Consider the following 26,155-nt stretch of genomic DNA (forward strand, 5'->3'; position numbering starts at 1 on the left):
TCCAGGAGGCAAACAGAGAGATGGAAATTGCTGTATCAGACTACACAACGCCGCAATAAGCGGGTAATTGTAGGGAAGGGACCAAGGTATGTGTGGGTTAGCGGAGGAGCATGGCCTGGCTCTGCTGAGCTCCACACTTTTCACTCGAGTCACGCTCCTGTTTCGTTTGCCACAGCGTGAGGGAGGCGGCAGAGGCACTGCAGACGGAGAACCCTGAAATTACTGGTGCTTCAGGAAATAGCTGCTGTGTAATTTGGTGAGGCTACAGCTACCACTGGGCTAAAAAAACCTCAACCATCCTGTGGGCACAGGCAGAAAAGTCTACTTGAGTAAGTGCAAAAAGTTCAGTGTCGGGAAGAGCAGGGCTAGGCTCAGCTCATAATTTGCTGCAAAGAAAATGCAGCTACTTACTGAAAACCAGACATCTACATATTGAAAGCCCCAGTACAACACACAAAGGGATATTCTGGCTGGTTCTTTTCATTTTCCTTTTAACCAGCCCTTCTCTCACTTGCTCTTTCCCCCCTTATTTTCAAGCCGTTGGTTCCTGCACTATATTTGCTCACAGGAGTGTGCTTTTCTCCCTCATTCCAGTAAATCCAGCGCTTAATGCCAAACTCGCTAAATATTTCATGTCAGGAATAAATATTCACCTTTTGGACTGCAGACAAGCATGAGCTAGTGCTTCGTCATTCCGCGTGCTTACCAGCTTTAAGATTTTGCAGCAGATGCTTTGGTGAGAGATGTAAAATCAGGCTACACTGCATGAGGATTTAAAGTCTCTGAAAGTGTGTCGTGCTGGCTAGGGTCTACCCTGAAAAGTGAATATTGGGTGTTCAATCGAGTATTTAGTGTGTTATCTTGGTGGACAGGGACCTTAAGGCAAAGGCCCAAGAGCAGCATGAGCTTCCAGAAGGGAAACGCAGCAGCAGGACGTGGGGCTGGCGTGGAAGGAGCCGTTGCCGATAGGTGTCAGCACAGGCTGCCCGAAAACACTCTCCAAGGCTCCTCCGAGCTCCTGTCCGGTCGCCAAGATGCATCCAGCCACGGGATAACGGGCTTTTATTTCACTGACCCCAAAACGGAACTGCCCCCGAAGGTGAAATGAGCCTGCCGAGGAGGGAAGGCTTTGCAACAGACCCAGGAGGGGAAAGGAATAACTTGATATAAAAACAATCAGGGAGGTCGTGGTCAAACCAAGCTCCATCACACCTCGGAAGCTCCCGAGCCTCTCACTGAGGGCAGCGCCTGGGATGACGGCACCAGCCCCAGGCAGGAGCGGGTTCAGGCTATCAGCTTCCTCCCTGGTGCAATGCATTAATTATATCTGAGACAACACCAATGTAAACAACCAGTATGTGTGGCTGGGGCGCCCGTTTGCATATTTTTAAGCCTTCTTTCCTGAAAAGGAAATAAAATAGAAGGTTTCACAGATGCTTTGGCTGCTCTCACAGCCACCCGACAGCTTGCAAATACCTTGGCTCAAGTCAGCCAAACTCAGATGAGCAGATATCCACAAGAAATTAAATTTTCCACAGGGCTATGAAATCAAGAGTTAGGAAAAAGTTAGACCCCCGAAAGGAAAAAAGTCCTTACAGAAAAAAAAAACAAACCCTCTTGCTTAGAGAAGTACCAGTTTGAAAGACTACAGGCCTGCACTTTTGAGACTGTGAAAAAGCAAATCATTCTCTAAGTGCTGGCTTTCCAAGGTGGAGGAAGAACTACTGCAGGAGTGAGATTTCTGCTTATCACTTTAACAGTGAAGCACCCATATCTCAGATGTGAGAGACCTTCGGAAGTTTCCAAACTCAGAGCTACCAGATACTCAGCACCCTCAACAAGACACAACTACTTATTTGTCTATATAAGGACTCCCAATCCCAGTAAACCTATTTTTGCAGATCATGGACTTCTTATTTACCAACAGGGCTGCAAATAGTTTTCCCCAATTTTGGTACAGCATGCTTGTCAGCAATATTTTCAGATGGCCTGAGGGTCATGTTTAAAATGAGCATGTACTACTGATGATGCTGAAAAGCAGCGTGCATCAGCCAGTCCTAGAAAGCCAGCTGCCCCTTCCCTGCTCGAGGCTACCTTTGTGCATCACACATGGGGACCAGGGAGGCTAAAAATTCTCTGCATCCATCCTGGAGGTTGATAAAGGCAATAGTGGGAAAAATTCCTCCGTTAATCTCTGGAGGGATTTGCGCCCAGGGAGCTTCTCTCTAAGAATCTAAATCTGACAAGGTTAAAGCAACAAGCTATTTTTCATGCCTTTCTGCTTGATCCGTGCTGAGAGTGTCTTAAGAAGGGCTGTTCCACACTGAGAAAAGCTTCTGGAGACACAAATACCGTATGGTCAGATTTAAAATCCTGAATAAATCCCTCTACCTCTCATCATCCAGGAGACAACAGCATTACCAAACCCATTCCTTATCAAGTCTCTGGCTCTATTAGATGAGCAGGCTTGCTGGTTTTACCATGGCGAGGCCACCAGCTCCCTTTTGAATCAGTACTCCTGAAAAACTCCTTCTGACCAGCTGGGTGTCTCCTGAACACAAGCAAGAAAGGGTGGCAGCCAGCAAGCTGTGGAATGCAACAGGGAAGGGGAAGAAAAAAATCAGATCCCTTCTTTCAGGGCTGTTTTTTTTGGGGTTTTTTTGCAGCCTACATGGAGCCCCAGGCTCCCCATGTCAGAGATATCAAAAAGATCCAGCATTCTGTGGACTAAAACAAACCCATGGGCTCAAGGATGAACAGATGCACGGGATCTCCTCCTTCCTGACTCCATTTCTGCACCAATATAAAGATGCCCAGCTCTTCCCTTGACTTAAAGGGAAGCACAAGTCTCTAGACCCGTACAGAGGCAAGAGGAAAACCAGACCATCACTTAAAACATCCATTTCGCTTTGAGTCACTTCTCTCCCAGCCTCCTCTGTTGCACTTTGCTCTCCATACTCCCCTTGCAATGTATTCCTTCCATGTCAGGCCCAAGCGTCCGAGGCAGGACAGGAGGGCATCCAAGGGGTAAAGCATCTTTCCCTGCGGAAGCGTGACGGTCAGAGAGACATGCCTTGCTGACCTGCTGACGAAAACAGGCGAGCCATAGCTCCAAGGAGCAAATTTCCCACAGCAGGGACTGGTTTTCCCCTGCCAGGTCTCATGTGCAGATAAAAATTTGCTGAACTTCCAACTAACAAAGCACAGCAAGGACAGGGAATGGGAGAGAGAAGACACCAGTTGCTTTGTCCTGCTGCTGTAATACCACCTTTACTGAGTCTCAGCACCCCCGTGACAGATCATTAGCAGCAAGCTGGCTCTGCTGCTGCCGCCAGCCCTGAGCCCTGGGCCTGTTCCCACCTCCACGTGCAGGCGGGCTGGCTTCTTCAAAGCAACTCCTGTCCGCCTCCAGCACCACATTCCTGTGATGCCGCACAAGCTGATGCTGGAGATGCAACAGCAGCAGCATCCCAGCATCCCTGCGGACAAGGTGAGGACCAGTCACTCCTTATTTTAATTGCCAAACAGACTCTGCTCCCCACCCGCGAGCTGTAAGAGAGGAATGAAGTTATGGGGTGACTTTATGACCTCTACAGATATTAGGAGCAATTGGAAATGCCACAGGAACTCAGCTCGGGTGCGTTGATAAGGATAAACTTGTTCAACGCCAGCTGGGATAAAGGGCAGACTGCAGCCAGGCATGAGCAGGGGGAGGGAGAAACAGAGGAAACTGTGCAGCGAGATGGTTTTTAGATGCAGTGCTGAAGAATAGGAGGCTGGGGTGTATTTTTCACCCTGGTAGCAGTAGCCCACATCCATTTCCCATCACACTGACCAGCTAAAGAGTTTAAGGGCTTTACTTCTGAAGTATTTAAATAACTGGTCTCTCCAAGCAGGTGCACTTTTTTTACAGAGAGCAGATTCCTAGGCAGAAAGCCTCCGAGAGCCACACAGACTCTCAGGAAGAAGAGGGGAATCTTTTGGCTTTTCCTTGGGTTTAGCAAAGGCATTTGCAGGATAGATGCTTGCAAACAGCGGACTGCACATGCGTTTTCTACCTCTGTGTCCCTGGTTTAATTCATGCAACACTGGTCAGTGGTGGCAGGGTGTCCTTTCCCAGGGGCAAGAGCCACGCCGCACACAACGAGGGATGCCGAAGAAGCACGATTCAGAGGATGGATTCAGACGACAAAAAGCTTTCAGAGGTTAAATGCAAACAGCCAGAGAGGCCATGAGAACAGAGGAGGACTGGGCCTGGCAAATCAAAGGGAGGGTAGATGCGTGCTGTAAACCTAAACCCGCTCAGATTAGGCATCTAATCGCTGGGGCAGAGCAATCCTATTGAACCCAAGCATCGATGGATTAATCTCCTAGAAACCAGCCCTCCATGCACAAGCAGTACTTTCCCAACGAGGCATGACAGCTTCTGAAAATAAAAAACCCAAACCCTAAAACTTTCACCTGCTAATTTTTTCATCTCTTGCCCTTGAAATATTTCATATTTAAGAACACAAATTTCATTAGAGACATTTTTCAAAACCACCCAAGCAAAGAAAGGAACAAATTAGCATCCTGTCTGCCTTGCACAGCTTAACCAAGGGACTGAAAGGCACCGAGAAACACCTGAGCTCTGCGAAGCCACAGCTCAGAGCCTACCAAACAAGCTCTGGTCTCACTCTCTGGAAGGGCAGTGAAGTTTGAACTCTATATTCAAGGACATTGTTTGCTTCAGCGAGCAGGGCGTAGCTTGCCATTTCCAAATGCAGCAAATCCAGGTCCCACTCCCTGCAACGTTGCGTTTTGCAATATAAATTGTTTAAGGTTTGCACAAGTGCAGTTTTCACCTGGGAGCAGCAGGCTACTGCCCCATGTACCTGTAACAGAATGACCTCGGCGTGCTGTGCTTTGCATCATTTCTGTGCATACCACCAGCTAGATTTCTCTAGTTACCAGGATTCTTCTTCAAAAGATGCTCTTTGCCTTTTTATTTCTTAATTCTTCTGCTTAAATTGCAGAAAGGCTCCATCCTTCAGTGCTCCTTCTCACTCCCAGCCTGACAAGACACCACCAGCTGCCAAAGGCTACTAACCACCTCACGGAAGTGGTTACTCATCTCCTTGTAAACCTGTGAGCCCAAAGAGGGAAAAAACTCTCAATATATTTAAATCAGAGAAAGCAATTCCAAGCAAGCCCTGCTGTGACAGCATCCATCCCAAAGGATTGTATAGAACAAAGCCTAGAAACTTGTGTTTTTCTTTCAGAAGGGCACAAATTGGCTGTGTGATAAGCAAGCTCTGGGCAGGGAGCAGACTCACCAGAATAAAGACAGAGTTTCCAACGAGGTCAAGTCACTCTGGGCTTGATGGCTCAAAGAGCATTTTGATCACGGTGGGAAAGCCAGGGATTTTTTTAATAACATGGAAAATTTTAGCCCTGGGAAGGCAAAATACACCCTACTGCTACTAAATTCAAAAGGCAATAAGGAAGAAACAAACCAGATCAGGAAAAGAGATGGAGAAAAGCTTTCCTCTCTGCCAGGCTTTGTTCAATACTACAACAGCAGAAAGACACCCTATGTATTGTGAGGGATTTCCATTGGTTTCATTAACCTGTTCTACTTTGAAGTATCAGACACCCGCAGCCAGTAGCTGCAGTCATAATTAGAGACATTATTCTGTGCCAGGTATCAGCTTTTCACTCCTCCTGATTCCCAGGAGGCCCTCAGCTATGACATGGCTTCAGTGTGCTCAAGGTGATCCCAAGATTTTTATTAAAAGTTAGGCGTGCCTTCAATTAAAAAGAGCCCTTCGACACCACACCGGTACACAGAACCACACAGGTACACAAAGACCATTTTGCAGGCCTCCCCTCAAGGGCTGTAAGTGGAAATAAGTTGGGCTAAATTTTGAGTTTATTTTCAAAACCTGCTTCTCCTGGTTTCCTTCTTTGCGTACGTGGGAATGTGTTTGTTTTGCTAAAAAACATCTTGCAAATGGTGTCTCGGGGACCATCAGCAGTCTACAAACTGAGAAATGCTGCTCTAGAGAGGCTACTGGCACGGTCAGGTCAGGATTTTACAAGTTTATTTTAATCCCCAAAGCAAGGATGTGCCTTGGATCACTCGCTGCATTACCACAGGGCAAGTCACGCTGCAATGGGGACAGAAGAACTGCAATAGGAGGTCATGGCAGAGTATTTCAGTAACGGGTCTCAGCTGGTTACTGCTATTCAGAAAAAAAGATGATGCAAAAGACAACCAAGGACTGAACAACCGGCACAATCTCAGGAGATCTTCGGACACAGTAGGTTTTAAATCCAAATATGAGATGGTTTCCACTACTCTAACAATTCTTTACTCTTTAGAAACTCCACCAATCCTTTGGACCATGACTCCTGCAAGTTATTTACACCATGCATGAAGGTATCACACCGATTTGTGGATGCAGAGGGCTGGATGTCTGCTGGCTCTCAGCTGCACGACCGGGTCCCTTCCTTGGAAAGTCCAGTTCTGTGCCATGGCTCCCAGCTCCTTTCAGCTCCCCAAATCATGAAGGAGGCCCCAAACAGGATCGGGACCAGCATGAAACTTCCAACTGTTTTGAAAACTTGCCACTGTTTTCTAGAAGGAGATGATGAGAACAGGGCTTTTTGTTTTTTTGCTTGGGGCAAGGTTTTTGCACAGCTTTGTCAAGGGCAAACCGCTCTGCTTCACTCGACGACTAACGGGCAGGTTTCTCTTTTAGCCAAGAGAGCCTCCCACCGCACAGGGACCACATCTTATACAACCACCCCAGGCAGGTGACAGCAGAGTCTCTCTTACCTCCTTTGGGCTGTTAGTTTTGTTGACACAACACCATCAAAGGCACCTTCCCCTTAGCTCACAAGGGGAAACCTGATCCTCAAACTCCGTGGCTCCCACTCAAAGCATGGAGCGGACCTGCAGGAAGAACTGAGCCAAGACGAACCAACATGGGAGAAGGTTTTTTGCACACTTATTGCGTCGTGTTAAGGCTACCCAGGAGCTTTTAAGTGCAAACTTCAGGCTGAAGGTCTCTACTTATTTTCAGACTAAAGCAGGGAGGATTAGCTGCTCTGATGTGACTACGTCTTGACACTGTGGACATGGGCAGAGAGGATCAGAGCATCTAATGAATGAGTTTGGTCTCCAAGCCTGTTTTTACCCTGAAATCCTGAGAAAGAGATGAGAAGTTTTCCCATCTCCCCAGCAAATGACTGCAGGGAGACAAAAACACCAGGAAACAAGTCCCGGGGAGTTTTACCACCCCGGCGGAAGGGTGGACGTGGGGCCAGCTGCACAGCGAGCCTTTTCACAGCAAACAGGAAAAGTGGAGCCGCAAGTCTCCTGAACTCCTCTGATATCAGAGTGGGATATCACAGCCTGGCAGTGGGAAAACACACTGTGTCAAGGGGCAGACTGGGGTCTTTCCAGCATTTTTGCCTTCCCAGGTAGCTGTAGGGAAGATGATAGCAAAGTGGAGGATCACACTTGGCTGGGGATGATAAAGCAGAAACAGAGAGGATGCACAGATCCCATAGGACTTCAGCTAGTGTTCCTCTCCCTGCAAAGACCTGCTCATTATATTGCCATTCTTTTCTTTATAAGCACAGTAAAAGGCTCAGTTTTAAAGAGAAAAGCTTTCCACCTCTGTCCCATAAGTCCCTGGAAGCATGGGCAAAACTACTGACATTCTTCTCTCCAATTTAAAAAAGGGTATTTCCCAGTTCAGTGTATGGTTCAGACAGAGGCCAAGTGCAGGGCTCCTGAGGAATATAAACTAACAAATACAGGAAGAGAGAAAGTCTGCAGAAACACACAGTCTGAAATAGCACAGGCAGACCAGAAGGATAACTGCCTGGGGATATTCTCTCAATTCTGCCTATAAATTATCCCCTGCAGCTTGAGGATGATGCGAAGAGGAGACACAGACGACGGCAAAGGGCCTGGGTCAGTGCTGATGGCTGAGGTGGCCTCTCCTAGGACCTGCCAGCAGTTTTCATCGCAGAGGTGGAAGGGATCTCATCAAGACTGTTTCACAGACCTGCATGGAAACAGGAAAAAAATTTCCCTGCCACCGGCACAGCAGATCCAGGGCCAAATCCTGGGTTAGCCACGTCCAGGTGTCAGCAGCCTCATGCCAAAGCCCTCACCACGGGAATCTGTGCAGCTCCTGCATCACCCACTGCATTAAATCCTGGGAGTCCCCATTTCAAACAGGTTTTGGTTTCATTCCTGGCTGTTTCAGCTGCACAAGAGCTTGTTTCTGGAGAGCACCAGAGAACTAGTGCTGCTGAAGCCATCCTGCCTGCACCCTCGCTGCAAGAGCAGCGTGCTGCAGCTTGAGTTACAGAGGAGTTGAGACTATCCCTTGCCTCTAGCTGGATAAACAGACTCCAGCATAAACCACCTCCAGTCCTCCATCAGGTTCTCCTGCAGATAGGCTAAAAGTCAAAGCAGTGCCTAGATTAATTATGCAAATAAAGGCAAAGAAAGCATCCCCAACACACGGAGAAAGGCACCTGCCTCCCAGGGACCACCTACCCTGGGATAACATTGCAGGCTTCCCACATAATACAGGCCATTAATTATCACCCCCCTCCTGCTCCATCAAGACTCTCAAGTATGTGGGAGTGGAGGAGGTGGAAAGTAGCTCCAAAGTGGCCAGAAAAGCTTGAGGGAGAGGAGTTTAGAGACATTCCTGTTCACGTTCCTAAAATAGAGATCCTGCTGCCTTACACCCTCCTTTGTAGAGCGTTAAGCCCCACCAGTAAAAAGCACTACATAAAAGTGAGGCATTAACTCTCTTGTTCTGCTCCAGCCTAATAAGTAGAAAGTCAGTGCCATTGTTTTAGATCTAAGCAAAAAAAATACTTTGAAACCTCAAAAATTAGGTTTTTTTGAAGCAATTATCTCCCTCCTCCGTCTCCAAGACTAAAGAAACACAGGCCAATTATTTCTTTGAAGGCTAAATATGTACTCCTAGATGGAGTGCAGCAGCTCAGGCTCTGATGTCATCTAATGCCTGCAAGTAAGAAAACCCAAACGAAAACAGGTTTGAACAAACAACAACAAAAAAGGGTGTTTTCTCCTGGAAAAGCCCTTCAGAGAGGGGAAGAGGATGAAGCTGTTTCAGCTCACCTGAGCCATGTCCAAAGCATTTAGCATGGCTCTGGCACCACACTCGTGTTCCCTTAGGTAGCCCTGTCCAGGTCTCATTAGATAAGATGCTCATGCTTAATGAGGGCACACGTAGAACTTGATCAAACCTCTCAGAACAAGAACTGGCATTGTGGAAAAGCCACTGCCTTATTCTAGAGCAAGACCTACCCTATAGAGTCTGTAGGGCCAGGTGTGGGAACTCCTCCTCAACCTCCACAAGTAATTAGCCTGCACACAGAGCAAGTGTTAATCAATCAGTGTCAGCTCTTTTTTTTTTTTTTTTTAAAAAAAAAAAAATCCCTCCTGTCTTATTTACATCTGACTCCCAAGTTTCAAAGCTCTCTGCTTTTGCCCCCTCCAGTCACTATTCTTTCCCAGGCAGCGGGTGCCAACCCTTGGGTTAAGGGCACATAAAAAAAAAAAAAAAAAAAAAAAAGCTATGTGTAAGAAACTACCACCGGCACAAGCACGGGGTGACTCATCTCCTCTGAAGACGGAGGAACAAGAGCGCTCTCTGTTTGGTGAGACTGCCTGAAGTTTCAGTTGCGATCCCATCTCACTACACACGCTCATGACAGCATGCAGAAATATCTCCTCGGGGGATCTTCCCATGGGACTTAACTCTGACACATATTCCCACAGGACTCGTTCTTTTAAAAGTGCTATTTGTTAGTAAGGCAGTGGGAATTTGACTTTGCAAAATACCAAGAGAGTGACTGAGCAGAGCTGGGTGCCGACGGCTGGACTCGTTAACGCGACTGCAAGTCGTGCCCCGCATTCAATCCGACGGAAGAACTCGCTGGGCTGTAAGAATAGATGTCCTGGGTCAGAGCAGAGGTCTGCATCGCCCGGTATCCTGTTTATGCTACCCATGGCCTCTTCTCCACCCCTGAGCAGAGGGAGAGCACTACGGCAAAGAAGGAGGAAGAGCAAGAGCCTGTTTCCATATATGCGTAGGCTACGGTTTGTTTTTCTCCTCCATTTTAAGTTCACAACTGCTTAATTCTCACCTGTAGGCATCATGCAGTCAATGTGCAGACACAAAGATCAAATCAAAATACTAAGAGTTACTTTTTAAAAGTTAGTATTAAGGCTTATATCTGCTTGATAGCAGTCATCAAGCACCAAGTTACACGTTAACATTTCAAAGTGACATCCGACCAATTCCCAGATAACACCGGTACACAAAAACATCTGGATTTTGAAGGACTTTCATATTAAAAAAAAGCTTCAGACAATATGACTTGAAACAATAACTGAGTAATCCACAATACTTCAAGCACAGGGTGAGAGGGAGTCTGCACCCAAGCAGACTAGCCAGAAAGGAGTGCTGGGTGGATGCTGAGTTCCTTTTTTTCTTCCTATACTCTTGGCTAAATGTAAAGCTTTTGCTGAAATGGTTTCATACTGACAACCCCCCTCCCGCCACCAAGAGCTTCCCCCAATTCTTCTGCTTTTGTTAAAAGTTATTTTAGTCAAATTCAGAAATATATGGAAAACAAGTGCACTGTGTGTGACATTTTGAGTACAAAAACCAGTGTGGGAAATCATTTGTGGCGTTTTCCTGCCCTGCTCAAAGCGCGTGGACTGCAGGAATGTACCTGGTTTCCCACGCTCTCTCGGTTGCTGTGGGTAGCCCGCACAGGCATGTCTCCTCCACTCCTCAAAATACCTGAAGTGGCATCTACTAAAGTTATTAAAAAAATAAATATCTCAGCTTTGGGACAACAACTTATATCAGTGCAGGCTCTTGTGGCCACAGGTACCACGCGTGGCATGAAGCAGCACCAAGCAGCTGCTCCAGACCAAGAGAAACAACTCAATGTGGTGCTGCAAGCACAAGAACACGCATGTTCTGTGGCAAAACCACCTGGAAACCAGACAGATAATCACAGAATCATTCAGGTTGGAAAAGACCCTTGGGACCATCGAGTCCAACCCTCAGCCCGACTCTACAAAGTTCTCCCCTACCCCACATCTCCCCCCAGCTCTTCCAAACGGCCCTTAAACACACCCAGGGATGGAGACTCCCCCCCTCCCTGGGTAGCCTGTTCCACTCTCTGACCACTCTCTGGGAAACATTTTTTCCTCAGGTCCAGTCTGAACCTCCCCTGCTGCAGTTTAAAGCTGTTCTCTCTTGATAATGATAAACCACATGAGGAAATAAGAGAATCAGACCAGCCCTGGGGAGAAGGTAAGTTTTGATAAAGTGGTAGGGGAGTTGCACATCTGCCAGCTCTCACCTGATGCCAGGGGCCGGATCCACTCCTTGCTGTTCAGGTCCAGTCTCCAGAGGTCGTTGAAGGCAGCGTTACAACTGCTCTGCGTGCAGCCACCGAACACGTACATCGACTGGTTTGCGTCATAGTAACACGCACCTAGAAAAAAAAGCAAACTCAGATTAGCCAGTTCTCTGACCTTTGTGTTTTTGGGTGGAAAGAAAGATGATTCTCTTCTCCCCGCTGGGTTTCACAAAAGCAGACTGGCTGCTCCAGCTTCAGTAAAACCAGAGACCAGCTTAGGGGTATCCCTGACCAGTGTAACCCTCCAGTGAGAACCTTCTGAGATGATTATGCCCTCAAGCAGAGCTGCTCCTGAAAGTGCAAAGAAAGCTGCCTGAGAAGCTCGCAGTTAATTAGATTAGCTACGATTAACACACTCAGCACATTTACCTTCTCTAAGCTAGAGCATATGGTTTACAGGGTTGCCAAATTAGACTAAGGAACCGGCCTGTGTACTTAGACCTGGTTGCTTATTCTCTTTTTCCAAATCTGACAGCATTTCACCTTATCACAGAAAAGCACCACTGAAATGCACAGATTTTGTGAGCATTCCCTTTGCTCCTTGTGGGAAAGGATCAGGTAGTGAGATGGGGAATGGGTGGGAACACAACACTTGACAGCCCCTCAAAGATACTCAGGGAAATAAAGAGCTTTTGGCCCCAAACCAAACTCTGCAGCAAGGAAAAAAAATGCAAGTGGTTGCCTTTGGCAGTTAGTGTCCCTTGGTACCCAAGCATCTTTGACAAGAAGTAAATTAAACATAAGATAGAGCAGAGAAGACTTGCTCAGCTTTTCTGCTTCAGAGGATGAGCAAGATTCAAACGTGTTCAGAAAGTTAAACTCCTGCAATGACAAAGAGGATTTCCTAATTTCTGAATTTCCTTCCTCAAATGCAATGAGCCCTCTTGATTTCATACCATGACCCCTCACCTTTCCCATTCTTGAGATCCCTGCAAAGCAGCAGCATCTCCTCCACACCTTAACTCAAAAGAAGCAGGAGGAGCGCCCAATGGCAACGCTGAAGAGCAAGCTCGTCCTCTGACAGCAGCTTTGCTGGACAAACTCACACCAGCTCCTCATCTTGCGAGTCAAGGATCGAGGAGCGAAGGCAACTTCAGCTCCTGGGCTGGTTGAGGTGATGGGACAGCAGGTTCTTCTGCACCTGCACACCCTGATCAGCCAGGCACCGTCCGCTCTGCGGACCCACGTGCAACATGTTTGAAATGCAGCCCCCTCTTGACCTGACACAGCCTGGAAAAATCTCCATTCCTGGGTTTTCTGTAAAGTACTCCCATTTCTTCCCCCAGAATTTTGGTAAAAAGTGTACAGTATGACTGACAGGAAGGGCAAGCTTGCTACTGAAGCCTCAATCTACCTGTTGAGCTGTTGCTCTGTTCATTACTGCATCTCCCAGGACCTATTTAATGGTCTCCAGACACCAGGAATTCAGCAGCACACAGAGTCCTGGAACACTAAATCCTGCATGCAAGTCCTTTAGCACCAGCCAGGTGAGCACCAGCACTCGTCTCAAAGAGGACTCGCTGCCTGAATCCTGGTCAGAACCAAAGCATCTCTGCAAAGCCCAACTTCATACAAAAATACCTTCAAAAACAAGTAATAAAAAACTAATATTGACCCTTTCAACATGAGCAAGGCCTCCCAGCGATTCCTTGAGCATTTATTATCAAGTCTAGCGAGGGGAAAACCCACAATAAATCATACCGACATACAGATGTACCAGTGCAGAGTAGAAAGCCACAGTGTTTTACGCTCTGGGAACACTGAAGGGTATCAGCCAGGGCTCGGAGGGAGCAGGAGTCATTGCCCTCGCAGTGACAAGCGATATATTGCTCAACACAAAAAGCAAGAGGAAAAGTCAAAGTTCAGGCAGACAGCCTGTGGCACGGGGCAGCATCTGGCCCTGGGTCTGAGACAGAGGTGGGAAGCACTTGGGATTATGCAGGAGCTGCTCTGTGGAGCATCTTCAGGTTGAGGATCACGTGCCATCGTAAATAACCAGCACAAGGAAAGCGATAAGATGAAGGATTAGCACGCAAGATGGAAGAAAAAAAAGCCTAAAAAAAGGAGCATCTGGAGTGAAAGGCTGACAACCTACTTCTGGTAGCAAGAGAAAATGATTCGGAGCAAACCCCCACGAGAAGTCCCTGCTTCCAGCTTTGCTCCAGACCAGTACAAGCAGGTCTCTGGTTTCCAGTGATCCATCCCCACAGCCCCGATTCTGCTGGCTGGAGGTAGGCAGTCCCAGCGCGAAAGAGCTCTTTAAGGCAGCCCACCCGTACGTACGCCAGCGATATTCATCTCGCCGCCCTGAATGAAGGGCAGTGCTGTAAACCGGCGCATTCAAGCGCCTGCAGACAATACCGCGGCTCGGCGGGGGACGCGGGGACGCCCGGTGGCCTTCGCCGAGGGTCCCATTGTCTGACCTGAGGCCTGTCACGCAGATCCCCTATTGAAAAGCTGGCAGCCCCACGCCCTTGGCTTTTAGGGACGAGTCCTGGGCACTCTGCTGACCACACAGCAGGATCGGGGGAGCTGGAGACACAGAGTGTGCTCGTGGGGTGAGACCACCCAGGTCTCTCCTACGTGCGTCCACGCAACGTCTTTACGTGCAACTGAACTGTCTTTATCTCAGCCCAGGTCTTGCCAAACTAATAAAACACACCAAGCCACCACGGCACGTCGCTTCGGAGCTCTGGCCAGGGTAGAGGATCTATAAATAGTGGTGTAGTGGATTTACCTGGGACAGGATTGAGGAAGAAATAATGATCAAGAGCATTCTTATAGCTTTACCTACTTATTAAGATTTAACCCTTTATCATTTTTACACGGTAAGACCCCTCGTAGGCTGCTCCTGCCAGGAAGGCACCAGCCAGTGCTTCGCACCTGAAATATGTGCAATTAAAACCTGGTGCAAAGCAATGCTGTGGTTTTACTCCTTAACCTTTCTTGAAAGGTTTAGTTTCCTCAGCAATCTAATCTCAACCTAAACCAGGACAGGTCGAGAGCCTCTTACCTCCTTACCCCTGGCAGGCACAGCTTTCACACACCAGCACAGCTCATTTATTATTTTTGAGGGGAGGTGGCAGAATTCTTCTCCTCTATTTGGATTTAAAAACCAGGCCAGCCAGCCAGGCACCATGATATCCGCATGGCATGTATTTTAATCCTAGACCAAAATAATTTAAAACTGTGCTTTCCTACTTCTTATTAGCAAGCCATTTAAAGCTTCTGAAGCTGAGGGAGACAGATGAGTTTGGGTAAGAAAAAAATAAAAATACAAAAAAAGCACACATGTGAAAACTCCAGTTTAAACCAGCCTTGCAAAGGTGTAGAATAAATCAGGGGATGAGGGTGCAAGTCCTTGGTGCCTTTTTTGGGTGGAAAACAAGCAGTTGGAGACCACTAGATGGATTTTTAGGATTTTGGATTTTTTTAAAGCCCTTAAGTCCCAGCAAAATTCAGCATGTCCCAGAGTGTTAGTACTACAGAAGTGGCCTATCTTTATGACTGGAAATGAAGAGAATAAGCGTTTCTGATGTTTGAAGACACCGATACCCAAACAGACTGCAAAGCCAGCTTAATTTGAACACGTTCCCATTTCCCTTCTGTGCTGCACAGCAAAGCATCAGAAACTTTCACCTGGAGTGTGAGATAACTGAAATAAAGATTAACTGGAAAGGGAAAACTGAATGCAAAGCACATGTCCTTTGTGATAATTAAAGGGCACTGACTTTTTAAACTTTGAGGACCTCAAATAAAGTAACCTATCCAAGTTCAAAGGTCATATTCCCCATTGGAGAGAGGGAAGGGGAAAAAAAAAAAAAAGTATTGAAATCCCATTGCTATGCAGCCCTGAGCTCAAAACAGCACTGTGGCTTTGTGGCTAAAGGTTGACAGCTCTCTGTGTCGGCGTTCCCAGTAGGACCCTGCCAAGCTGATGCTATGAGCATCGTTCGTTGAGCTGCTGGCACTACTTCCCCCAACGCGGGGCTGGGTTTTGGAGGTAACTTCTCTGTGCCCAACCGCGCCTGGCACGAGCGCCGGCAGGATGGCGGCGCCGAGGAGGAGGCAGGGCTGCAGATGAAAGCACCCCGTCCTGCTGGCTGGCACGGATGTTTACACCAACTCCGCCGCAAGTTGCAGCACGATAAAAACGCATCAGACCTCAGAAAGCCCAGCTCTCCACATCTTCAGCAGGGGAAAAAAAAAAAAGGAAAAAATAATCCCACATCTATCTCCTTATTCTCTAAAATACTATTTTATATTCTAAAATACTCCTTGCAGTGCAGGGACTTGGTGCAGCCAAAAGGCAGTGATGTGAAGAGCCGTAGCTCTGGTAGAAAAGCAGCCCATCCTGTAAAACAAACAACATTCCAGCTTTTACCTCTCCCTTGCCTCTCACGAGTAAACCCACAAAATTGCTTTAATTAGTCATCATGCTGGTGCCATGCTCCCCAGACTGCATGGAAAAAAAAATAATCAGTACTTAAAATTAGTCACTCTTCCATCAAAGGATCAATATTTCTGGCACAACGGTCGGCATTCCTCTGCTGCTTTTCTGTTTCTGCATTCCTGCGCCTTCTGACATCGCTTTCTGATTGTGGCCAGTTATTCAACTACATGAGTCATCGCCCTGCTATGGTATTTGTAGGCTCATACATTAGGGCTAAAAAAGAATTAGATGACTACTGCAAACATTACACCTGGTGTATAATGTTATATATACACCTAACCATGAAGTATTTCTTCCTGTACATTCGTATCGAAAACCCAGCATCTTTGATATCGTCTGATGTTCTGCAGCTTCAATCAAATCCTTCAGAAAACCTACAGCCCATCCATAAAGTTTGTTATCAGTTGTCTGATCAAAGGACTTGCCAAATACTCCCACCCCACGAGATGACAGTAACTTCCATTACTTATTCCTTATCAAACAGCTTTTCTATTACTCCCTTCAGAAATGATAGAAGATACAGTGACCTTTAACTATTTAAAATTCTTTTGCATCTCCTTTTATGCTCCATATGAGCACTTCTGGTATATTTCCAATAAATCTTGGAAAAGAGATAGCCCTAGCTGCATCTTTGATGCCAGCTACCACTGCCTGTTGACTTCAAACGACTCGTGCCTCGTAGATGACGTCTTCCCGCAATACCTGGCAAATCACCCATCCCTAAAAAAAGGAGTTTGAGAGTCCTCTCTCACTCCCCCCTCCCCAAACGTTCTGTTTTTACTTCACCTCGGCTCACCACATCTTAGTATTGTAGATCATAGCTTTACAGATTCAGTGTGAATTTCTGCAATTAATCATTTGTAACTTCAGTTTCATACTGGAATCCACCCACGAACATGCAACACTGTTGTAGGGAAAGCAAATATCACAGATCTGAAGAACTGCTTAAAAAAATAAATCAATTTAAGTCAGCAAACAAGTTAATCTAGATTAGCTTTTTGCACACGAATTGCATTAATAATGCTTCTGTAGCGACCAAGGGCTGACCAGAGTCAGGACACTGTCAAATAGTGAGGCTAATACAGATTACATGCTCCGAGGGCAAGGGCTTTAGTAAGACAACTCATTCTGGATCGAATGTAACAGTGACACGCTCAGAGGAAGACCCCAGTGGGCAGCAGAATAAAGAGCACACAGCAAGTCCCTGGTGCAATATTTGGGCCTTTTTCAGGTAATTTCTAGCAAGACTTAAACCTCACCAATTGCAAAAAGGCTGCAAAAATTGAGGGGAAAATACATGCAAATCTGCAAGTCACTGATAAGCACTTCACTAACACGGCCACTTAAAAATGAGCTATGAATAGTGGTGCCTTTTTTATTCCTTAGGAGGATAAGGAAATCTTTGAAGAGCACAATGACTTCACCAGAGCTTCCCGCAGTGTCTCCTGGACTTGTCTTGGCAAGAGGCTGCTTCATAAATTATTACTTGGGAATATGAAAATTTTATGTCTGCTTGCTCTTGGAATCTCACTGCTTACACCATGTTTATTTACCTTTAGAAAAATGAATTTTCTCCCTAGAAGAACCACCTCCCAGAGGGCCCAGGCCCAGCGACAAAGCCACAAAGACTCCATTTCTGTCATATTTGACTATGTTACCTGGCAGAGAAGGCTGAGGCAGCTCAGTGCTATTGCAGCACAAATAATAAGTTTTATTTAAGGATCTTTCCTCAACATGAATGCTTTTTCCTGTTCTCTTCCAGAAACTTGGAAGAGGGCAAAAATTCACCCCTACATTAAGTGGTGTTGTCAACTGGATCGCCTACTTCTATCAGCAAATACACTCCTCACGTGCAGCTCAGTGTTTGATTTTGAAGCAAGCCACACTCAGCCTCCTCCAAATTGTATTACTCACAGATGTAGATGATCTGCTGTAAAAGCAGCCAGCATACATCCCCGAGTGCTGCAGGCATGCAAACTCATCGGCTTTGATGGTAATGACTTAAGTCTAGCGTCTAAGTGAGGTTTCTATCGAATAGGATACAATGCTCAGACTCAAAGGGAGCCGTGGAAAGAAGCCTGCACGTTAAATTTGCAAAACCAGAAAGCAATAATCCCACCCCAGCCCCATTAACATCTCCTAGGAGCAATGAGCCAATAACCACAACGAGCAGCTACTGCATCCCCTACTCTTGTGCAAAGTGTTTGCGTTGGCAGAGTTGCGTCTTACAACGACTGGTTGAAATTCTGCTGCAGCGACGGGCACTTGTGGCACTGCTAAATCCCCAGCAATGCAGCACAAACCCCTCGGCTGCAGCTTCCTGTCACAAATTAGGTGAGCAGAGCTTTTCCCAGCTGCCACTTACTGTGCGAGAAGCGCTGTGTGATGGGGGTGCCAGGGTAGGGGTAAGTGCGACTCTCCCACTGAATATTTCCTTCTTGCACCGCTTTGATAAAGCCGTGATAACACTGATGGGCCACACCTAGGGAAAAAAGAAGATGTCAGCAAAATTTGGGGCATGTTAGGAACAAACTGTGCCTGCACAGTTGCACAAGCAGCGTGACAGCAATTATAAAGAAACCCTGTATTTAGATTATAAATACGCTGGTGGAGATTCGGAGGATTAAAGAGAATAAAGAATGGGGACTCTGCAAATGTGGAAAAATCAGCAGCATTCACCTAACTGATTCACTACATTTCCAATATCTGTCAGCTCTAGCTTGGTAAAGCAAAGCCTTTGTGAGAGGTAAGCACGTGTGATGCCTTTGCAGAGCTGGTTTTCAACCCTCTTTGCTGCAATACAAGCCTGCTGTTCCCTAATCACACCCCCAGAGGAGCAGCTGTCCTTCCCTTAATGGACCTTTGAGAACGTGCAGTAATGAATTTTGAAGAGTGTACATGCAGCTACTGCACAGGAATCTCAAATAAATATGAGAGGAGACATCAATGATAAAAGTCAGTGTGTCTTAGGTGAAAGTATTCCTCCTTAGCCGCATGAGGGAGCAGATCTGGCCAACAACAGCTCCTCCGCAGAGCAGGCCAGCCCCGGAGCTGCAATTAATTCTGCGTGTGGAGTACATGTGTCTGTGTGTGTGCTGAGAGGGGCCAGAGACTGCTCCCTGCGGAAGGAAAAGAGTCTGGCAAAGACTTATAACTGCAGCAGCTCAGCAGATGCTTGGTGGCATCCGCTATGCTATGGCAGCCCTCGCACTGAGGATGCCACAACCTGCCAAGACTTTTTCCCTGAGGATTTGCTTACTGAAAGCCCCGTTGTCAGGAACACCCGCAGCAAGAAATCATGCTCTGGCATATAGAGCAGGAAATAATAAAAAAAAGCAAAGCCCAGGGTTCTCAAGCAGCTGGTCCCCAAAAGTCACGCGGGAAATGTAATCTGAGCTATAGGATTTCATAGCAGATGTATCCTGATGAACAGGAAAAATTAAACAGAAGAAAACAAACCAGGCGTTTACCTCAAGTGACCTCTCTGCTTTACAATGTGCAGGTTAGAAATTACTCTTGCCTTTTTTTTTTTTTCCCCCCTATAATTGCCACAAAAATGCCACGGCTGCCCAGCACCACTCATCCCCTGAGACCAGGGACTTGGACAACTCACTCCGAGGCCACGTTGCGCCTCGGGCTGCTCATCCCTCCCCTCCACTCTAGGGATGCTTCCCACAGTCTCTTTTGGGGTGAATCACCAGGTGCTTTTTCATTCCAGCTGCATCCTTTGCATCTCTTAAGGCCACTCCAGGAACAAGCACGCGTGAGAAAGTGTGCTCAAGCAGCAACCCAAGGGACGTGGACACAAAAAACCCCCTTTTACCAGGGGCACGAGCTGCTGCTGACCCAAAATTATGCAAAAAGAGTAATTTTGTGCAATGCTCACTTCTGAAGTAGTCGTGTTTTTTTTTTTTTTTAAGCCTCCAGCCTGTGAAACTCTGGGCAAAGCAGAAAATGCCTGGAATCTGAGCAATGCTTTCACATGTGCAGAGAAGTCCACAAATTAGACATCACCCCACACGCCTGCCAAAGGCATTTCTCACCTGACACCCACTCTACGTTTTCCAGAAGAAACGTTACCCTCATGCAGCAGCGTGCCTCATTTCCTACTGATTTAACTGTGGTCTCCTCCTAAGCTGCCTGTTTTTTAACAAAGCTTGCAATCAAAGTGAGTGCCCCCGATGGAAACATAACAGAAAACATCCAATGTATTCAAAAAATACCAACACAGATAGCTTTGCTTGTATCCTTGTCCAAATTTTACCTACCTATTTGTCGTATCATATATATCTAGCATTAAAATATCCCCATAAGGCTCCAGAATTAATGCTGCACAGAGGCAGAGTGAAGTATCTGTATCTCAGGGCTACTCTTTCAGGAAGTCTGAATATGTAGATGTACATTAATGTAGATTTTATATACCATTTATCTTCAGCAGAGCTGTAAGAACCAGACATGGTTTTGTTTCCAGTCAAAAGCATAAGCTTTGTGAACGTTAATTACTGAGCAAGACGCAAACGAAGCACAATTACAGTCACATTAGACATGGGACGATGGCAACAGGGGCTGCTGTGTGGTGGAGAGGAAGCCTGAATGCAAGGTCAACAGTGCTGCACGCCAGCAGTGCACAGGGAACATTCAAAAGCAACATAAGTGAGCTGCTCTGTTGTGGGGTTTTTTGGGTTTCACTCTTTTAAACTACAGAAGAGGCTGAGGGGCTCAATTCTGCACCATTAGCAGCAACGCCCTGAGCAAAGCAAGTGACCTGATGGCTGTAGCTATTTTTCTGGCATTTTGCAGAGTCACGTTTTTGAGTTTGAGGGGAAAACAACAGGCGAGTCTAAATGAAAGCAAAAAGCAGCTGGGATACAACTCCCACAGCTAAAAAAATGCACTCTCATTACAGCTATTTGTACCTTTGATCAGTCGATACCACTGTTTGCAGACAAGGGCAGCAGTTTTGTGCTCCTGATAGGGCGAAAGGAAGGAGAGGATATATTCCAAAACCTCTTCTGGGAGCTCCAACATTGATCTGTTATGCCTGGTCTCCTCGACCTCCAGCTCAGCATGTGGCTCATCATCTTGCTCCATCGTTCCTTCAACCACAGCGTCTTCTGGATCCACGGCCATGAAACCGTCATCTTCACTGTCCGAGGAACTGGCCATGGCATTCCACTTCAAAGCTTCAAGATGGGAAAAACAAGAAAAAAGACAACAGTAAGGTCACAAAGAAAATTAACAGCATCAGAAATGCATCTGCAAGCCATGTATGTTATACCAAAGGTCTATGTTAAGCTGTACCCCAGCCAACTCCAAGTCAAGGACATGGTTTTTGCAAAGATTTGAAGCAGGCTGAGCACAGTTTATGAACAAGTTGTCCATTGGCGCAGCATTTTCCCAGGCCACTTCATCTCTCACTGCTCTTAGCCCTACTGCTGTCTACAGACAGTACCAGAAAGGGAAAAAAAAAACAACCCACGGCTGGAGGAATTGCAGCCTCTCAAACTCCTGCTCCCTCACCGAGCACAAGAAGGCATCACATTGCTGCACTGGTGGCCCCAGTTGGTTTGCACTGTGGGGCCAGGCAGCGAGGGGGAAAGGGATCCCCACTGCATGGAGAACAACTCAAGGCAGACAGGATGGAAGCGACAGCTTTGCAGCCCCTCCTCCCCTGTGAAACCAGTTTTGCCAGCAAGCCTGCTTTACCCCAAGCAACTCAGCAGCAAGCACTGGGGAAAAAAATCCCCATCCCATTCTCCCTTAACAATTCCCCCCCCCCCCACTTGCACACAGTTCTTGCTGGCAGTAGGTCAGGAAAGAAATAACCCCCACAGGATTTACTGCTGATGAAAGGCTGGAATACTGAATATTGTATCTCCAGTTATTCAGAGCATCTTAAGCATAAGGTAACGTACCGGTGACAGAAATACATCATGAAATAAATCCATCTTAACGAGCGTCTGCATCCGACTCTGCCAGTTGGCACAGTGTGCAGATAAACCCATGCCTGTTGCTGCAAAACAAGTCCCTGAACCCTATTTCCTAGGAAACAGCCGACCTGTTTTGGGGAGAGTGGTGACAGTTTTCCCTGCCAATGCTGCCGGGTGAAGACCATGGGATGCAACTGCTCCATGATTATACCTGCACTGATGGCTCAAACCAATACAGCTCCTGAGGATGACACAAGTACTTTATTTTCCAAAAACTGCAGCCACAAGTTCCCTTTTTATCCTTTCCTCGCACAGCAGGTTGTAACAAAGGACCCAAATCGGGGCAAGCCCTCAGCTCCTGCATCGCTCAACTTCAGAATCTCCCAACTCCAGGAGGCAGAGGGTGCCCAGCCATCCCCAGATGGACCAGGATGATGGGATACAGAGCACCACAGCCCATGGAACAAATCCCTCCTGCAGCGAGCCCAGGAAGAAAGACCTGCTCCTCAGGAGGGAAGACATGTCTTTTGGCCCAGTATATTTAAATACAAGTATATAGTATCTTATTTTTACCAAACTCCTAGTATTGCAGCAAATATTGGTGGAAGGAATTTAAGCTATTGGGAATAAACTAAGTTGCTGTCACAAGCTTCCAGCGATGCAAACTCCGCTGTCTTCCCCAGCTAAACCCAAGGTTTTCCCATCCCAGCACATACTGAGCCAAAGAGCCATGGGAATAGCAGACAGCGGAGATGCAGAGGAGAAAAGCTTGCCATGACAACTAATTCATGCTCAGAAAAATTACGTTTGACAGCACTCCTCTCCACTTTTGTCATATTCCCCGATGAAGCAGCTTCAGAAAAATCCATAGGGCTGTCAATCTCCAGTAGAAACCACGTCAAAATTGAACTTACATTTATCATCCTAACAGATGCTCAGCACGTTTTCCCATGTCAGAAATCCTTCTTACAGTCAATGTTATGACACAGAAAGGCTGAAACCCAAACACTTTGACACAAGCACTGCTGCTGCTGCCAGCAAACTGCATTACGCAGCAGATAATACACAAATTCCCAAAGATTAAGAAATGGAAATCTAAAAAAAAAAAAAAAGTGGAACTGCGCTAAAAAAAAATAATTAAAAAACAGAGGGTTGGGTCTTCTCCAAGTGAAAGCATCTATCATCATGAAGTGCATGTGCCGATTTCCATCCTGACAGGGCATGGCAGGAAGCCACAGGCTGCTGGTACTCCAACCACGGGATGCAGTTTTGCTCGAGCTGGGGAGGTTGGAGGGTCAGACCCTATCTCACAGCTTTGGAAAACACAGAGCACCACGTCTACCCAGGCAGAGCAGAAAGTGTTTCACACCTTAAAAATGTGCTAGAAAACCAAACAGAAGAGCATTTGCATCCAGATCAGGTACAATGGGACACCTGTGGGTGACAACACCAAACATAAGCCTCATCTTGACAGGTTCACACAAGACATTTGTGGTGTTATTAAGGTTTAGAAGCAAAGATTATGTGTGTTTCCCAACAGCTTTTATTTACCCTTTAAATAATGTCCAAAACCTGCTGGAGGAAGTCAGATGAGAAGCACAGGAATGAACACCCAGCTAGCAGAGGTTTTTTTCCAATTATTAAATCCCAGTTTTGATCCTCTGGAGCAGGCTTGGGAACACCATAAAACACCAAGTGAATCACAGGCACCAAACAACTTGGGGGTTAGAAAAGCATCTCTAAGGCCCATTTTAAAAAAGGCAGGAGGAGCAGGGGAACACCTTGATGGTTCAAACAGCACATGCTTGTGCAGATCTAAGGATGGAGAAGCTGCCCTGAGTTTTGTCTGGTCTTACCAGACCACTTGATAATATTATAAATACTCAAATGCATCTTCTTTGCTAGATACTCATTTTCTAAACATTTGAGCATAAGAAATAACCATCCTCCAAGTTTTCACACCCACGCTGTGTTGTTTTTCTTAAGGAAAACATGACTAGCAATAAATTCAACTCCCAAAAGGCAAGTTGCCGTCAAAATAACCCTTCAAGCTTGACCTACCACGGATGCAGATTTTGCTCTTATGGCACAGGAACAGCGGGCTGGGAATAACCACCCCCGGACTGCAAAGTAGCAAAAGTCCTGTCCCATAACCCTGCTCCAACATCAAGAAAGGAAAATAGAAACCCAGCAGTTGGTAAGAGAGAGCTGAAGCATCCCAGACAGCTCCTATTACCAATTATTCAGCTGGTCCACAGGAGAAAATCCTATGCCCATGTTTTTACTGGTTATTCAAAGATCAGAACAGAGTGTTTCTGTCCTATTTGCACTTTGTCAGAGGGGATGCAGTAGGTGCTTTCTCATTCATCCTGACTCTTCAGGTGCTCTCTGCTTGCACTGAGTGGGCTTCAGTTTGTACACAAGCTAAAATTAATCTCCAAGCACTCAAAAAGCTGCAGCGAAGGTATTTAAGCAGTCAAGTCTTGTCTAAAAGTACATGCAATTCAATTAACCCGCCAGGACGGATCCAGGAGCCCTGTTCTGTTTGGATCGATTGCTGTGAAGGCCGACATGAGCCCCCTGAAGCATCACTTTTTTTTGTATCCTACAGCCCTCCTGGTCCCAGAGAAGTGCCCTTCTATTCCAGCAGCAGAAACGTTTTACAGCATTCAGAAATTAGCCTAAAGCCCTACCAAGGAGGAATTGCAGCTGCTTAAAATAACATGTAAAGAAATGCTAGAAGGGCAATCGAAACAGAGCTCTGCAAGTGCTGATCAAATTTGCCTGGCCCTTCCTAAAAGCTGTCTCGCTGCCAGTTGGCAAGACATTTTATAACTCCTTTCAAAGCCCTTCAGTTTTCCCCTCTCTCCCCTCCTAAAATTATTTAAGACCCTGCTATTGTAATTATCCACTGCAGTGGAACAAACAGATGACAAATATTAAATACAGGCAACAAAACTCACCAGGTTTAAGCACTTCTCAAAGCCCGGTAGCAACATCAGGCAGCCAGCCTGCTCCTGGAAAACCCCTCTTGACCCAAGGTTTTCCTACCTGCAGGCATCTCTCCTGGTCCCATGGACCGCAGTTCACAGGCATGGGTGGCATCAGTGGTGCCCATCCTGAGCTATCTCCTCTTCTCCGCAACTCTCAGCTGTTTTAAGAAGTGCTTGAACCCGCAGGGTTTTTGACCTGGCTTTTTTTTTTTTTTTTTTTTTAAAAAAAGTTTTAGAGGGGAAAAAAAAAAGCCTCCAAGGGAAAGTTCTTGAATGAAAATAAGAGACTGTGCAATAGTACTGAGTCAGAGCACATTACACATAAGGGAATGCTCATTTTCACATGCCACAAAAAATTCTCTCTCCAAACATAGTCGTAGAAGCTATGTTCTCACCCAGGAAAAAAAATAATAAAGGTGTGTGAAAGGACCCAGCCCTGGCTGGCTGACTGCTTCGGCTGGAAGGAGAAAGGGACTCTGCAGAACAGAACGGTTAATTGCACTTGGCAATCAGAAGCTCCAGCGTTAATTTAGGGGTGGAAGATAGCAACTGCCTCTAACCCACTCCAGACTCTTCCTCATACTTTGCAACTGCTTATTCTGCTTGTCAACAGCCCCATCGGCATGGCAGGGTAGCTTTTATGGACACATTTAGACCTTTCAGGCTTATTCTCTTACCCAGTTTAAAAAAAGAAAAAGCTTATTCCATCAGACACATTAGGCTGCTTTCCTTGAAGAAAATCCTATATGTATTGGGAAGGATTATTTCTGCATGATACTTTCTTGTTTGTCTCATGCAGCTGTGCCATCCAGGACTGCGATGGCAGCTCCCGTCTCCCAGTTCAGCTTTTGCTACTATCAGCTGCCCTATAGAAGTCCCGAGCTCTTTTCTAGTGATGCAAGAGGAAAAATAAAGGACTGCTTCCTTGGTAGAAGCACACTATTTTATGAAAGTAATGGCACAAGGAGCAAAAGGTCTGTGGGAGCCACAGGATTTGAGGTAAACACCGTTAAACAAGACACCATTTCCAGTCCTCCAAAACTTCCATCAGTTAGAGCTGATGAATTTGAAAATCAACTGCTAGACAGGTTCAATGGGAAAAAAGCAGATTTTAGTCAAAAAAAGAAAACAAAGCCGCTAGGAAACCAAACGATGAGCAATATCCTGTCTGTGCTGCAGTGGGAGCACTGTGCCCAGACAAATGAGCAAGACCTCGGGGATACCTGCACCACGCTTTTCTTCTTATCCCTGCAAAACAGGCAATTATAAGTTCTTTGAAGCACAGCTTCCCCCCCCCC

At 46.5% G+C, this 26,155-nt stretch overlaps 1 protein-coding gene across 1 annotated transcript in view; it reads right to left on the bottom strand.

Annotated features, from left to right (window-relative positions):
* FBXO42 (F-box protein 42) overlaps positions 1-26,155 on the bottom strand; it is a 49,885-nt gene that overhangs the window by 13,225 nt on the left and 10,505 nt on the right. The window contains exons 2-4 of the mRNA XM_026862846.1: positions 20,851-21,117; positions 18,300-18,416; positions 11,422-11,556 (exon numbers count right to left, since the gene is read on the bottom strand). Of these exons, the coding sequence (XP_026718647.1) occupies positions 11,422-11,556; positions 18,300-18,416; positions 20,851-21,100 (502 nt within the window). The 5' untranslated portion in view covers positions 21,101-21,117. The remainder of the gene's footprint in view (positions 1-11,421; positions 11,557-18,299; positions 18,417-20,850; positions 21,118-26,155) is intronic.

This window comes from Athene cunicularia (assembly GCF_003259725.1).
Source record: "Athene cunicularia isolate RWA chromosome 21 unlocalized genomic scaffold, athCun1 chr21_part1, whole genome shotgun sequence".
In the NCBI taxonomy this organism is placed as follows: Eukaryota; Metazoa; Chordata; class Aves; order Strigiformes; family Strigidae; genus Athene; species Athene cunicularia.